The sequence below is a fragment of the Gracilinanus agilis genome, chromosome 2 (assembly GCF_016433145.1).
Source record: "Gracilinanus agilis isolate LMUSP501 chromosome 2, AgileGrace, whole genome shotgun sequence".
Lineage (NCBI taxonomy): Eukaryota > Metazoa > Chordata > Mammalia > Didelphimorphia > Didelphidae > Gracilinanus > Gracilinanus agilis.
The window spans coordinates 141,955,557-141,972,723 of record NC_058131.1 but is presented as its reverse complement, the minus strand read 5'-3'; the positions used below and the strand labels follow the sequence as shown (position 1 = coordinate 141,972,723).

General features: G+C 35.1%; 1 protein-coding gene across 1 annotated transcript in view; it reads right to left on the bottom strand.

Moving 5' to 3' along the window:
- Positions 1 to 17,167, bottom strand: part of CFAP61 (cilia and flagella associated protein 61) — a 368,321-nt gene that overhangs the window by 243,290 nt on the left and 107,864 nt on the right. Inside the window, exons 8-9 of the mRNA XM_044659499.1 lie at positions 13,860 to 13,899; positions 11,141 to 11,280 (exon numbers count right to left, since the gene is read on the bottom strand). Coding sequence (XP_044515434.1) covers positions 11,141 to 11,280; positions 13,860 to 13,899 — 180 coding nt within the window. The remainder of the gene's footprint in view (positions 1 to 11,140; positions 11,281 to 13,859; positions 13,900 to 17,167) is intronic.

Below are 17,167 nucleotides of genomic sequence, written 5' to 3'. Positions count from 1 at the left end.
TTGGGTATCCAATCGGAAAGTTGTTAGAATAGTAATGAGAAGAAGGCCAAACTCAAGTGTGGGGCATTTGAGTAGAGACAAGAAAATAGGAAAGGGGTAGCAATGGAATTAATAAGACTTAACAATTTAGGGTCAGCTAGATGGCGCAGTGGATAGAGTGCGAAGGTCTGGAATTGGGAAGACTTAGATCCAAATCTGGTTTCAGACACTTCCTAGCTATGTAACCCTGGGCAAGTCAGACATGACTGAAATGACTAAAAAACAATGGAACATAAAAGTATATGAACCTTTGGAGCATAATATTTCTCTTTTGGTTTCCCAAACTTGAATCCTAGTTATAGAAATATTTTGATAGACATTTTTAAATTTTAGTGGTTTGGGGAAAATCTCAGCAGCATGGCACTTGGAGGCAGGAGGCAGCTGGGTTCAGCTCCCACCTCTGACACCATGTAGCTGTATGACCATTTGTTGAGGAACTTAATCTGAATCTCAGTTTTTTCAGCTGTAAAATGGGTATAATGATATCTGAAGTACATCTCTCATAGGCTTGTCATAATCAAAGGAATTATAAGGTTCATTGTAAACCTTAAAAAAAAAAAACACTTCTCCGCTGTCTTCTCAGCACAACCTTATTCTCTAACCATTCCCACTACCACCAGAAACTCAGATTCCCCACATTGGGTTCCCCTACTGTGATAGAGGAGTTCTTTACAGGGCACAGGTGTCCACAACACTTCTAGGCAATCTCTTCACCTTGCCTGCACTTTTTCAGGACCCTTTTGTACATGATGAATTTTCTTCATTAGAATATAAATGCCTTGAGGGCAAACTCTCTGCTTGCCTGTATTTATATCTGTTGGACTTAGCATATTGTCTGGCACACAGCAGAAACTCAATAAATACTTAATTTTTTAAATTCTCTCATATAAATGTCAGTTATTATAATATCTCCTCCTTGCCAAAAACTTCAAGAAAAATCAATCAGCTAGTATTTATCAAGTACCTACTATGTGCCAGGCACTGTGCTATGTGTTGAGAGGTGAATTTTAAAAATCCAATTTAATAGGGATCAAGGGATCAAGTGTGTAGGATGGCAGAGACAAATGTAGAAAAAAATAATAATCTGTCACTTCAGTTGCAAAGGAGACACCATTATATTAGAATCTTCTTGGACTTCCTACTATATAGATGAGAAATCAGTATAGAAGTCTATCATAGACTGCCCCTATTCAAGGGACCTTCTCATTAGAGACACCAGAAGGACTTCACTGAAAAATTTTCACTTACAACATGGCCCTGCAGAAGGTGTTACAGTGAGATTCTAGTGTAGTTTAATAGGTGTGAATGAAACACCAAGGGAGCAACTATAACAAAATAAAATCACTTAGGATAGCACACACGCATACATACAGAGAACAATTTTTGTATACTGAAGATTATTTATAACTATTTTACATTTTATTTTATAATAATTTTAATATATTACACACATACATAATAATTTATAATATAATTTATATTATTTATAATTTACCTCCTTCTACTTCTCCCTCTTCCTAGCTAGAGAGCTATTTTTATAACAAAGATTTTAAACAAAATTTAAAAGTAGTTCATTCAGCATGAAATGTTTCATATGTATAGTCCCCTACCTCCTTAAAGAGATCCAAGAGTCTTTCTAAAAACATAGATACCCTTAAAAATATAAAAACTGACAAGAAATCTTGATAAAGGTTATAATTTAATTCCTCAATTAATATTTAAGTAAGAATTGATTGACAAACTAGAGAAAAGATAATCTTAAATAAATATTTTAGAGGAGGCAAAGGAATCTAGGAAGAAGAAAGACAATGGGCTATCTAAAATGGAGGAGAGTTTAGTGGAAAAATAAAGGTAAATTCACTTTCAGCAAAATTTTGACTCTGACAAAGCCTAGCTATGTATCCCAAAACAAATCAGACTCCACAGCAAAGGGCCAAAAGATCCTAGAAACCATTTTAGCTATGACAGACTTCAACACACTGCCAAGTAGATAAATCAGTCAATGGCAACACTGGGTTACAATATAAACTTTTTTGGTAAAATCTTACTGAAGAAGGTAATAGAAGATTATGAATGATATAACCTCACATACACAACAAAGAGCGATGAAGTGGAAAGAAAAACAAAATTACAGAAAGTTTCCTAAGAGAATCACCTAAGTTAAATCAATGTGAAGGCCTCCTCCTCCCACTCAAGGAAAAGTGAAAAAAATCTGTAAAGATTTAGATGACAAACTGTTTTCTCCATCAATTACAATGGACTCACCAAAATTGAACTCAACATCACAATTCCAATGTGTTTTACAAGGAAGCAGAAATAATGCTAAAGAGAATACGAATGTGAAAAGCAGTTGGATTACACCATCTAGCCACAGAGGAGTTCTATGCTGGAGGCAACACAATTTTAAAAGCATTTAAGGGATCAATTCTCAAGAAATCTGAAAGAATACTGAGCTATTGGGAAAAAATCATGGGCTTTTCTTATTGTAAAAGGGGGGAGACAACTAAGAAAATAACTGGCAATCTATATATCTGCTTTTTAAACTCTACAAAATCTTTATGAGAATAATTTATACACACATTGAAGGTATTCTTGATTAATGACCATGAAGGATGCAAGCAAACTTTTGGAAATGGAATTCTATGACTGAATATATCTTTATACTTACATAATTAATTGAAAGAGAATATCCTAGATCTGTGTTGGTGACCCCATGGCATGCATGCCAGAAGGGACTGCTCCCCTCCCTCTGTCTACCACATCTGAGGACATTTTTCACTTCACCCATCCCTCTGCCCAGAAGCTCAATGGGGAGTGCTTCCTCACACCTGTCTGGGGTAAGAGGGTGGCTCACATGCAGAGTGAGGGTGCAGTTTGGGTACTCGGTCTCTAAAAGGTTCATCATCACTGTCCTAGATCCTGCTATTCTCATTGTTGGCTAATTATTTTTTAAAAAGAAACAAATTAGGTTTGGTAAAACAAAATACTACTTTAAAGGCTCTTCTCTAAGACATCTCCTATGCATCTGGGGGACATTATAAAAGTTCTTCTGAAAGATGTAGAAACATATTTTGAATATAATGTATATTACATATTGTTATAGAAAATACCTAGCATATTGTCGCATAATGAAAGATTACCAAGAGTTGGTGAAGGTCTCCAAATTCTCCTGTATGCAAATGACTATTTTGGTTGCATCAAGCTCTAAAACCTTGACACAATCTTAATTACTCAAAAATATATTAGTCTTGGGGAAGGTGAGTAATTCAGTGGATTGAGAACCAGGCTCAGAGATGGGAGGTCCTGGGTTCAAATCTGACCTCACACACTTCCTAGCTGTGTGACCCTGGGCAAGTTACTTGACCCCCCATTGACTAGCCCTTACCACTCTTCTAACTTAGAACAAATATAAAATAATGATTCTAAGATGGAAGGTAAGGGTTTAAAAAAGTAAAATAAATCTTGTATTTATAAATCTTGTATAAAATTTCTAAATCTGGTACAAAATAATCCAATGTATTTTGTTTTTATATCATCTGCATTTCTCAATGTGTCTCCATCCTTTTTTCTATCCTCATAGTGAAAAATAATTAAAAAAATGGTTTGGGATTAGAAATAATGCAATAAATATGCATAATAAAGGCAGGAATATGAAAAATGCTTGCTTCATCTAGAATTTATCTTGGCCCATAGTTTCACATGCATGCCAAATAGCATCTTGGGATCTGAGGTCATCCTTGGAACTTCAGTCTCCCACTTGGCTCCTGTGGAATTTGAGGGTAGAAGTTAAGAGTTAGAGGGGAAGGAATATATTCCAGAATAGCTTTCAAGACACAAGTCCACAATTAGGGAGGTAATGGGAGTTAGAAGGAATTTCCTAACTCTCAGCAAGACAAATTGTTTGGACTCAGAGGACCTTGAATCAGTGCCAGACAAGAGCAATAAAAAGACATATAGAGTAGAAGACAGATAAACAGAGATACATAGAAAATGTTTAGCCTTAGCTAAGGGCATCCTTCTAGCTTTTGTTTTTAGTTCTAACTAGCTAGATAGCTCATAGCCTGACTATGCACTTAAAAGAGAGTCCATCTGGCTTTCTAGTTAGGAACTCTGGCAAACTCTGTGCTGTAAGGATGGGCGCACAGGGTCCTTGGAGCATTGGGTCCTTGGCATGCCATCTCTGGCACATGTGCCATAGGTTCACCATCACAGGCCTAAGACATCACCGTGAAGAGCTGAAAATAAACATACAGTTGCAGAGAGCAGTTTGGCAATCATGAGATCACCAAAGATACCTAGGAGAGACAACACAGTGTCATTGAGTGGAGAAGCAAAATGGAAAAAATGACATGATCTCAAAAAGCAGTACAGTGACATCATCAGAGAAATGAAGGTAGGAAACATCTCAGTTACATGTATGCTCTTGAAATATGTATCCCTATTTGCCATCCAAATTCATTTTCAATGTATATATGCTTATCCTTAGTAATCTATGAAAGAGTGTAACCCATAGTATGCCTGTGGGTACTTTGTGTTACCACTTTTTTTTAATTTACCATGCTCTTGGATTAAATGCCTTGATGTGTCTTCTGTCTGGATGGTAAAAGTAAGCACATCAGTAAGAGCTTATAAGCAGTGGTTTAAAATGGAAGCTGATACTAAGTGCCTTAAAAGGGGGAATAGCTTTTATGGGGGCCCACATGTGAGGGTAGTTTCAGGAGCTCCCCATAAATTAAGAAATGTCTGTATTCAACAAGAGGAAGTCTGAAAACATATCAGCCAGTTAAGTTGGGTGAAGGGCAGTCAGTTGTTGTCCTTAAAACTTAAAGAGGACCAAAATGACATCACCAGTGATATCTTTTGACTAGCACAAATTGGATCTAAGTGAGGCAGAGTTGCACAGTCATCGGTCTCACTCTCTCTTCCAAAGTCAAAGAGGTAAGACAAAAGTAAAGATGACTGGTGATGGCTCATGATGCAATGGATGGCTTCTTTGATGTTTAACCAAACTCTAAGCACTCTATAGCACTCACTTCCATTACTTTTATGGCCATTGGAGCAGTGTCCTCATCCATTCCTTCAAATGGAGGAAGTTTTCACATGCCTGGGGTAGACACCCTTCCCCCTCACTCCATGACAGGTTTGAGGACTATTGGTTACCCTCAATCTGGTGTAGCCCATCTGCCACGAAGATTCACTGTTCCATGGCCACTGCTTCTTGATGCCACATATGAGAGCTAAATGGCAGATGGGCACCAAAGGAGGAAACCAGCCCAGAAAAAGGCTTAGCAAGTCCTTACACCAGAAGTGCTAATCATCCCCGAACACCCCATATACCCCCAAGGGAGTATTCACTATGCTATAGAGAACAGTCTTATTTATAATATGGCAAAGTACTGTAATCTATAAAATAATGCATAAAAAGCAGGCAAAAGCCATTGTACAATTTGAATTACAAACTTCCTCAGATGAAAAGTGAAAAAGGGTCTGAAAGTTGTGTCACTCTTTAAGTAGAAGATAGAGACCTAAATACAATTGGAAAAGAACAGAAAATGTTGACATCAAGGTTCCGAAACAACTGTTCAAATTCTTGTCTTAATTTGGTTGAGTAGAAATGTAGTCTATGAAGACATGGACAATTTTCTTTTTGTCTTAGTTTCAAAAGCACCTGGCAGAGTGCCAGGTATATAGTAAATGCTCAAAAAAATGTTTATCCAGCTCTTCTCTCTCCTCTGGTGCCATATCAGCAGCTGAATTTTGGATATTTTGAAATGGCTTTCTCAAAAACATTTTAAACTTAACATGTCCATAACAGAACGTAGTAATTTGCCCCCAACTTTCCCCCTCCATGATTTCCCCAAAGTTCATAACATTGGCACCATTGTCAATATCTCAATCTCTCATCCTATAAATCTAATCAATAATAAACATTCATTAAGTGTGTACGATGTGGCAGGCACAGTGCTAAGTGCTAAAGACAGTTCCTGCCCTCAAGAAACTTACAGTTCTAAAGGGGAAAGACAACACAAAAAAGGAACAGGGAGAGGGAGGAGGGGAGGATTGTGTTGGAAAGTGTAGGTCCTGCCTTCTATAAAGGCTAGCTTTGGATATTTAATGCTCCACCCTTTGGAAATATATTTTGGAGTAATTGTATTAAATATTGAGTATTCAAAACTGGGTTAAATTAGTTGCCAAACATTGCCATTTTTATCTTCACAAAAATCTCTGGCATATGACTCCTTTTTTCTAATCATACAGCTGCCACCTTAATTCAAACCCTCATCACCTTTTACTTAATTGTTGCAATGACCTCCTGACACAAGTCAGTCTGCCTCCTTTAAGACTCTCCTCATTTTACCTTATCCATCTCATAGTTGCCAAAGTGATATTCTTAAGATACTGAGAGGACCCCTTAGTCTATAAACCACAGTGGTTCCCCTCTGTGTGGCTTTTAAAACCTTGCACAAGGGCAGTTAGGTAACTCAGTGGATAGAGTGCCAGTCCTAGAGATGGGAAGACCTGGTTTCAAAGCTGGCCTCAGATTCTTCCTAGCTGTGTGGTCCTGAGTGAATCACTTTCCCCTTAATTGCTTAACTCTTATCACTCTTTCGCCTAGGAGCCAATACTTAGTACAGTGGTACCTTGCCACACGAGTTTAATTAGTTCCATGGTCAATCTCATAACTCAATTTGCTCGTGTGTCAAATCGAATTTCCCCATTTAAATTAATGGAAATGCAAATAATCCTTTCCGGCCTCCCCAAAAACAGATGAAATTTTTGTTTTATATGCTTTCAAATACAAAAATGTACTTTATGGATAACAAATAAATACATTTATAAATAATAAGAAAGAATGTAAAGAAATAAACTTGCTTATTTAATGTTAGGTCGGGTGAAGAGGTAGAGAAGGTTTTCATTTCATGCACTATCAACTTATTCTCTACATACATAACAAAACTGTTAAGGGGAAAATTATGGTTGAACTGAATATTCAAGAGAGGATCACCAAGAATCGAATAAATATCAATTCCAAATGTTTTTTAGCAATTTATTTATAAAATATAGGAGAGAGTAAAAGTAGAGAAAATCAGAGAGAGGATAGGGTCAGATATTTAACCTAACAGACTAAGAAGTTTGCTCTGGCCCCTGGCTCAACCCAGGCAGGGCTAATTAATCCTCAGCCGGAGGTGGGCTGTTTGAACAGAGAGATTAGCCATGGTATGTAGGTTTATTTTGTTATTTATTTCTCTATTTTCTAGTGCTTACTAATAAATCTTATAAAAACATAATATTTAAAGTTATCATTATATAATAATTTTAATCTTTACATTTAAATGCAAAATTGGCCTTACACATTACTTATGACATGTAACTTTATTGCTAAACTTAATTGCTATTTTTTTACTTTATTTAATTATCATCATTTTCTTCAATGAATTTTGGCTGTTTTGCCACACTTTCCTCGATTTCTCTTAGAGGCCATTTCAACAAAAACCTTTCCATGGAAGTTTGTTTCTTCCTCTCTTTCAGAACATTTCAATAATGTGTGAAACAAATGTCATCACACAGCTCCAATACATGACCTGTTGCAACATTTTTGGGGTATGTCTTTTCAATAAACTGTTTAATTTTTTTCCCAAATCCTCAACATTTCCTCAATCTCATATATACTGATTACCTCATCTACTTCAGGCTCCTCCTCACTAATTTTTTGCAAAACCTGCAGCTGTAACTCCTTCAATTCCTCCATCTTCAGGACCCATGGTTAAAAGTTAAGAAATTTGCCCAAAAAACTGCTAATAAAGACAAAAATAAAGAAGAAAGCAAAAGCAATTCAATACAGATGCATGCACAGCCAGATAAACACTGAACTAAACGAGATAGCCTTGTGTAACTTGTGAAATTGAACATTCGGCAGGCTATCTAGTGAGAGTGGTGGGAGCTCTTAATTCAAATATCAGCTTGTGACTTAAAGCAAAAAATCCAAGGGGGCAGCTGGGTGGCTCAGTGGACTGAGAGCCAGGCCTAGAGATGGGAGGTCCTAGGTTCAAATCTGCCCTCAGACACTTCCTAACTGTGTGACCCTGGGCAAGTCACTTGACCCCCATTGCCTAGCCCTTTACCAATCACTCTTCTGCCTTGGAGCCAATACACAGAATTGACCACAAGACGGAAAGTAAGGATTTAAAAAAAAATCCAGATCATGACTGCTTGTATTTCAAATTGCTCATGACTTAAGATGCTCATGTATCAAGGCACCACTGTACTCATTCTAAGATGGAAGGTAAGGATTTAAAAAACAAACCAAGAAACTCTGCACAACCTGGCTTCAACCTATTTTTCAGCCTTGTTATGCATTTATCCCTTATTCAACCTCTGCAGTCCAGTCAAAAGGGCTTTCTCTCTGTTTCTCATACACTGTACTATATTTCCTCTTTCCCCACCAAATTCCTTCATGCATGGAATACATCCCAAATCCTTTCCTCTAAAGCCATATTTTCTAGAAGTCCATCAGTTAAAGGATCAGAAGGTAATCATTCTTTCCTAGTGATAAATGGCAAGGCAAAAGATTTTTATGAGTAGATGAAGTTGAGTGAGCTGTACTTTGTGAAGGGTGATTTTAATGTGTCAGAATGAGGGTAGCATTAGAAGTCTAGGCATGATTGTTGGAAAACGGTTCACAAATCATGTCAGCAGAAGAATTTTCTGGCTTCTCCAGTGAACTCTTCTCAATAAAATCTATTCTGTGAATTGTTTTACAACCCTGACAAAATTGTTCTTTGTCTTCTTCTACCCTAGCAGATGCCCCTGAATTTACAAAAAAGAGGTATGTTCATTCATCTGCTACTGCTAAAGGCTTCCCCAAAATTAAAAACAAACAAAGAAACAAACACAACACTTTTAGTGATAGGAATACCTTTTCCTAAAGCTTACAAAAGTGTTATACATGTACCTTTCTAATAGAGAATAAGGTTTTACATAAATGGACACATGAATTTGGGGTACTGCAATCTTTTGCAGTCTCCACCCATTATGTGCCACTGAAAGGGCCATGGAGAGGTCCACAGTAGTTGAGAGCACTTTGCAGCATATACCAATAAAGAACTGCAAGAGGAAGAAGAGTAAGAAACAGTCTGGAATGTCTGACTAGAAGAGGTGAGCCAGGCATTTTTAAAAGCAAGGAATAATCACCAAACAGTGTATTCCATTGGCACCTGGGCAATAGTAAATTATCTAAAGCAAGTCAGCCAGCATGAATTAGATTCATCATAGATTCAGAGCTGAAAGAGAAATTACCAATACTCTAATTTAACGAAGACACAGGTTGGTGGCATAGTGGATAGAGTGCTGAGCCTGGAATCAGACTCATCTTCCTGAGTTCAAATCCAGACTCAGACACTTACTAGTTGCATGGCCCTGAGCAAATCACTTAATCCTGTTTCCCTCAGTTTCATCATTTGTAAAATGAACTGGAGAAGGAAATGGCAAATCACTTTTTCATTTTTTTCTTTGCATTCCTAGCTCCTAGCCCAATTCCTTAACTATAACGTGTACCTCCTGAATAAAGGGCAGTTGATTAGTTGAATTTCACTGTTATTCTTCCAGTTGCACACTTCAGTGAAATCTTGAAATGATATGCTTTAATTATATCTCACAAAATTCCCTACACTGCTTCTTCCTATTTTATGAGACAATACTTCTTAATCTTCCACCATTTTCTTCTCTAGGATTTAAAGAGTGAATTTATATTCTAAACCAGTGTTACCTTTTGTTGCCATGGCAAGGTGATAAATTGTTTTTTGGTCAAGATGTTTTTTAAGCTGTTTTGACCTCTTCACTGTAGCAACTAATTGATTTTGCTTAAACTTCCTTAGAGTGATAGGTTATACCAATGATTGTTCCTTCTTCAATCTTTTGTCATTCCATGAGTGTGAAATGTCATTACAGAAGGGATTTTTATGAGAGTTTTTCCATCATACATGTCTATATAGGACTTATATTTTATTTCACAAGAAAGTTGAAATTGTTAAAGTTGTTAGTATGTTGATTTTAAAAAAATGAAACATTAAGAAAAGATGGAAGGAAAGTGTGGCTTGGGGTGATATCAGGCTGAAATGATAACTTCTGATGATAAAGAATTTGTACGTTTTTACAAAAGCCATCTGTGAAAGGACTGTAACATAAATTTTTTAATGGTAAGGGATAGTTCCTGCACACTTTACGAAGAAAGACTGTGTAAAATAGATCAAGTGAGTACAAGCCAAAAGGTCTGAGGTGTTTGAGCTTTACTCTGTGAGAAATACAGAAGTAGTAGATAATGTGGCTGACAAATTACAGGAGATAATAATCGTGAAAAGGATTTTTTTGGTGGGAGAATAAGCTATGAGGCAAGAAAGCTACATTGATTTAGAAATTAATTTTACGGAAATAAAACCATGTTATACTAAAGAGGAAGTCTTAAATTTAGACATTCTTTACCAAAAAAATACAATGATTAGAAATCAACCTTATACAATGGAAGTTTTTTGTTTCTTTTTTTTAACAGTTAAAAAATCAGTACTATTTTTCTCCACATCCCACATCATCTACAAGCTGCATCAACAAAACAAAACTGTAATTAATGTTCATAAACAGTACAGACTCTGTATTATCCAGAAGTATCACTTTTTCATATGCTTTCTTTAGAAAATCAGGAAAATGCATCATCTTTTTAAACAATTAATATAAAAGTTGTTCAAAGAAAAAGTTTCAGTACTTAAAATGTTAATGATTCAGCTAATTGAAAATCTCACATTTTTTCAGAATTATTCATTCCTCGAATATACTGGATACCGAGATATACTACCTGCTTCACTTTTCTCATAAAAAGACAATGGAAAGGGACCAAGAGAAAAACCAAATGAGGAATTGTTATGAAATTGATCACCAGCACCCAAATAAATAATAGAAAGCTGACTTTAATTCCTCTAGAGCTAAATATTTATATCCACTCAGATATTGCACTGAAATCAAAACCAATTAATTTTAAAATATTAAAAATGAAAGGCAATTACTTTTTTAAAAAATAACATTTTAATTCGACAAAATATGTATTACTTACTTGAGCAATCCAGCACGGTGAAAAACATAGAGATCATTATCAAGAATGGAGTTATTGAAAGGAACAATCCTAATGAAATTCTGGATCAGAATAAACTCGGGTGTAAGATGAGGAACAGAAATAACACAGAAGTCTTTATGCTAAAATGATTAAAAGAAAATACCTTCTATCAATTTAGTTATAACAAATAACCTCTTTTTACTGATTTTTGAAGATATCATTCAAAACAAACCTCAAAATATACCATCAAAGCAAAAAGGAAGGGGAAAAAATATATTAGGGAAAGGTATTTAGCTTAAAGTATTTAATTCCATTTTACTCAACAAACATTTTTTAAACAGCTACTATATGTGAATCATTAACCCATTGTAAGAGAAAATGATTCATAATTTTTATGCTTTATGCGTCCTATGGACTGATGGAAAATTGAATAAACAAATACTATCCATACTGGAAATATTTATTCAGCCTAATTATTTTAAGGGACCAAATTTTTAGCTAAGGGAAATTCATATACACAAAGATGAAAGAGCACAAGATGAAATCAGGAGACCTGGATTCCTTTAACCTCTAAAATGAGAGAGTCTGGTGTGTTGAAAGAGGAAGACAACATGGTACAGGGGGATGAACAATGATTGACTCTGGAGTTGGAGGACAAAGGTTCAAATCCTGCTTCTGACATTTATTCTGTGACCTTTGGCAAACAACTAGTCCCTAGTTTCCTCATTTGTAAAATGAGGGAGTGAATTAGCTGGCCTCTAAGGTACTCTTCTAGCTCTATATGTATGATATTATGATCCAAAGTCCCTTAACCTCCCTGGATTTCAGTTTCATCATCTGTAAAATGAGGGAGTTGGATTAAATGGCCTCTGAGTCCCTTCTAGATATGTGATGATTGATTATTCCAAAGTCCGTTCCAGTCTTAAGATCACATAATTCTAAGTATATTTTTAAAAGAACACTGCATGCATCATTATTAATTTTAACATAAAGCTAGTCTATCTATGTAAGCAAATGCCTTTTTCTCCCAGCAAGATTCTTGTGTGTATAGGGTGAAACCACAGACTCAGTATTGTGCCATACATATATGTGTACTTGTTCTTCTGCCAGGCCCCCAAAGAAAGTGCCATTCTATTCCTATGAGTTAATTTGTGCCCCTGGGATCTTGCCTTCTCTTGAACCCTGTAAAGGCATTACTTCTGCTAATCCAAAATCCTTAGAGACATTTTCAATACAAATGAGTGAATCATCATTTCACCTGTACCATATTCATTTCTAACAAAGTACCTAGTCATAAATTGGGGACTTTGTAAACTAGGACTAGATATCAACTTACAGTAGAATAACTGGAAAGCAGTGATTGATTTGGGTAGGGACACTAATCAGTATTTAAGTGGACAGCAATAGTGTAAGAGAGTATTCGTACTCTGGGGTTTCATGCTGAAAAAGTGTTCAAGGTAATAGGAATGTCTGTTGTTAACAGTATCATTGCCCCATGTAATCCTGAAGAGTTGGATTTACATAGGTTTTGGAAAAGGAAAGGATCAAACTCAAGGAAATAAAATTTCTTTAAGTTATCTTTTAGGTGGCTGCGTTTTTATTTTTTAGAGAAACTGTCAATATCACAGGAGGTTGGGAAAAGGAATAAAACCTAATATTCCATTAAAAATGGAGAAATATTATGTTTCATTATACTCACAAAACTATTTTCATAAGATTAAGAATTTATTCTCTTGCTGGTATCACTACTTTGGGTGAAAGGTCAATTTAAACTATAGGTTTTTTAAAACCTTTGATTTAACTAAAAATTGGTTGGTCACTTCTCCCATAGTACTAAAAAATATTAAAGCATAGTAAAAGATTTTCATTTTTAAAAATTGGAAATACCATTTTCCCAGGACTAAAAAACCAAATAATATCCATTGACAAATTTAACTAAGAGGCCAGTCTACTGAAATACTTTTTTAGCTCATTACGGACCTTGGATTCATCCATTCCCACAATATTTTTTCCCTTTCATTTCCCTCTATAACCAAATCTAAGGGCACAATGGGGAAGTAAGAAAGGAAAAATTGAGTTGGGTATGTCCAGCCTTGCAAACAAGAATAAGATCTGGGCTGCATGATTTTTTTTAAGCAAGTAGATATTCTTGCAAATCATTTAGACAAATAACCAGCACACTAGAGAGTTAGACAGAAATTACCACCTACCCATATTCAGCAGGGCATTCCTTACACACAGTATGTATTAAAGAGCTGTTTTTTAAATTGAATTAGGACATTTCTCTGCAGTGTTCATATACATGTATATGTATAAATATATATATATATATAGTAACTATAAAGGAGTGGCTGATCTCATAGGCTGCACATGACAACCTGGCTTATTATTTCATATAAAGTCTTATTATTTAGTAATAAAATTAGTAGAATGGTTAATTATAGAGTTGAAGTAAAATACTAGTAAATCTATATAGAAATGACATATATGCCTATTGGGTCATCAATATAACCAATAATAAGGAATTAATATAAAATAAGATACCATTCTATTGTTAATAAAGTATGACATGATTTTTGACTCTATTCCTAAAAAAAAAAAGACGTGTTCATATCTGATCACACATTCTGAGTGTTTAGAAAAATGGATATTGTATTTTGGCTTTAAAAGTTAATTGAATAGTTTACAAATATTTTTTTCTTAAAAATTCATCACTTACAGGAAAAAGGCCAAAAACAAACTGCATAAAATCCAATGACCTGTAAACAAAAGAGCAAACACTGTAAGAAAATGAAGAACATATCTAGCATGAACTGTAGATTTACATAGATTTATGACTCCTTGTCCCTCCAGGCAGCAATTAGTCATCCTCACTAATCAGGAATTGCTTCTAGCTGAGCATTAATCAATTGAAGACATTATAAGCTTCACATCAGTTGTCATTAGAGTATTTTCTAGACCCCAAAGCAATATTACAGCAATTAATAATTTCTGGGCATTTGAATAGGCAACAGAAAGAAGCTTGCTCAGAGGAGATAATCTATCGTTTCCTTTTGTGAGGGGACATATAGACAATTCTGACCTTTTACTCTTTAATATGCAAAGCATTTTATCCCCAGCTGCAGATGTATATTCACAAGCAAGCTACAATGATTCATCAGATTTATGTTGGAAAACTCAGAATAATCACATTTAGTGATAAGGAAAAATAAAAAAGCAAAAGGTGATGAATTCAGATTCTAGTAACACTGATGAACCATTGTGGGGGGTCCAATATTTCTAATTCATAGCCAGTTTGCATTTAAACAATAATACTCATGGTTTAATTTCAGTCTACCCACTAAAGCTATGAAAAAGAACCAAGAGATGAAAATGAGCTATGATATTTTGGAAAACTGTTTTGAATAATCTTTATAATTATCACATAGCCATCTGCCAGGATAAATTATTTTGTCATGACACAGCTTTGGAATAGTATTTGTATATTTTTATTCAGTTATGCCTAAATTGAATACAATACAGTCAATACAGGAGGAGGTGGCTAGAGACTCTAATTATGGAATTTTATCTTTTTTGTTATTACAAATACATTATGTATAATTTAAAAGAATACTGCCCTTTTCTCACAGAAAGATTCTTGTGTGGTTAGGCTGAAACTACAAAATAGAAAAATAGGGCCTAGGGGCAGCTGGGTAGCTCAGTAGATTGAGAGCTAGGCCGAGAGACGGGAGGTCCTAGGTTCAAATTTGACCTCAGACACTTCCCAGCTGTGTGACCCTGGGCAAGTCACTTGACCCCCATTGACTACCCTTTCCACTCTTCTGCCTTGGAGCCAATACACAGTATTGACTCCAAGGCGGAAGGTAAGGGTTTTAAAAAAAAGAAAAAGAAAAAGAAAGCCTAAAAGAGAGAATATGTTCAGTGTCTTTCATGATATTGCCCATGATAATGAATTATTTATACTTATAAGAAAAAACAAATTCTATAAAAATACTCTATTCAAACATGAATTAAAAGGGGAATTTTCTTTTAAAATTTGATAAAAAAAAAACATTTTATGCCATTTTTTGTATGTTTCAGTTAGGGAAAAAACTAGTTAAGCCATTTTGTTGTATTCTTCATATTCATTTGAAAAGTTCTAATTATTTCATCAACATGGCTTTTCCCTGGAGCTAGATAGAAGGCAAATTATTCATACCTTATTATGGCCTCATGAAGTGCTATAAATAATCAGCAGTTGGCCAAATATCTCCACACTTTTCTAAGATAAGCCTTCTTTGCCTATCCCCAAACTTCTATTCAAAACCTTTCTTCTTTGAAAGGATCTTATAGTATTCAGGGAGTAGCAAGTAGACCTCAGTTTGCCTAGAACTCAGGTTTTGTGAAAGGAACCAGTGTAACATTCCCTCTGAGATAATTCTTTAACTCCTATATTCCTTGGTCAGAAATCTCTTTTCAGAGTTCTAGAATGAACCCATTCCCCTTGTATACACAAGTCTCTTACACATGCAAGATTTCCCAAGAAGAATGGCTTCAAACTTAGAAAACATATGTGATCAAAAGGCAAATTCAGAACTCCTAGAAGTCCCCATTTCGTGGAATCTTTAAGAATGTCTCCTTAGGAAAGTAAAGTTAATCATTTTTATTATATGAAATTAAAAAGGTTTTGCATAAACAAAACCAATGAAGCTATAATTAGAAGGAAAGATTGAAATTGGGGAAATAGTTTTACAGCAAATTCCTCTGATGAAGACTTCATTTCTTAAATATGTAGGGAACTGAGCCAAATTTATGAAAATATTAACCATTCTCCAATTGTTAAATGGTCAAAGGATATGAATAGGAAGTTTTCAGAAGAAGAAATAAAACCTATCAATAATCACATAAAAATATTCTAAATCACTATTGATTAGAGAAATGTACATTAAAACAACTCTGAAGTACTATCTCACACCTATCAGATTAATTAACATGACAGAAAACTAAAATAATAATAATGCTGGAGGGAGTGTTGAGAAATATATACACTTTTGGTAGAGTTGTGAATTAGTCAAATTCTGGATAACAATCTGGAACTCTGCCCAAAGGGCTACAAAACTCTGTATGCCCTTTGACCCAGCAATACCACTATTAGGTCTGTATCACAAATAAATCAGAGAAAAGGGGAAAGGACCTAAATGTACAAAAATATTTATAGCAGCTCTTTTTGTGGTGGCAAAAAAGAATTGGAAATTGAAGGGATGTGCATCATTTGAGGAACAACTGAAAAAGTTGCAGTATATGCTTGTGATGGGACACCATTGAACCAAGAGAAATTACCTTGCAGAATGGTTTCATAAAAATCTGGAAAAATGAATATAAACTGATTCAAAGTAAAAGGAGCAGGAGATCATTGTAGACATTAACAAAAATATTGTAATGATAATCAACTGTGAAAGATTTAGCTAATATGATCAATAAAATAATCCAAAACAAATCCAAAGGACTAATGACACTACACACCTCTAGTGAGAGAACAGATAAACTCTGAGTACAGATTGAAGTATACTTTTTTCCACTTTATGTTTGGTTTTTTTAAACAATATGACTAATATGATGATATATTTTGCATGACTTCACATCTATAATTGATATATTGCTTGCTTTCTCAGTGGATAGGGGAAGGGGAGGCAGGAGTAAAAGAATTGGAAACTCAAAAAAAATTTTTTAATGAGCTCTGAGGATTTGTATAGTTGTAGAATCCTAAAGTTGCTGTTTCTTATATGTCTAGTTTATCTCATTTTCCAGCTATCTCACAGTTGCCTCCCTGTGACAACTCCACCTCAAGTCTAAATCCCTATGGACAATGAAAATCTATGTAAAAATATTCCTTGATGATTAACAAACTCACTCCCCACATCCCCTCTTCCATCTCATTGATTCTAACCCCACCCACAGTGATCATCTTTTTTTTAACCTCATTACCCACTACCTACTGCTTGATTTCTTATTTCCATTTCACACAAACTCACACATACACACAATATC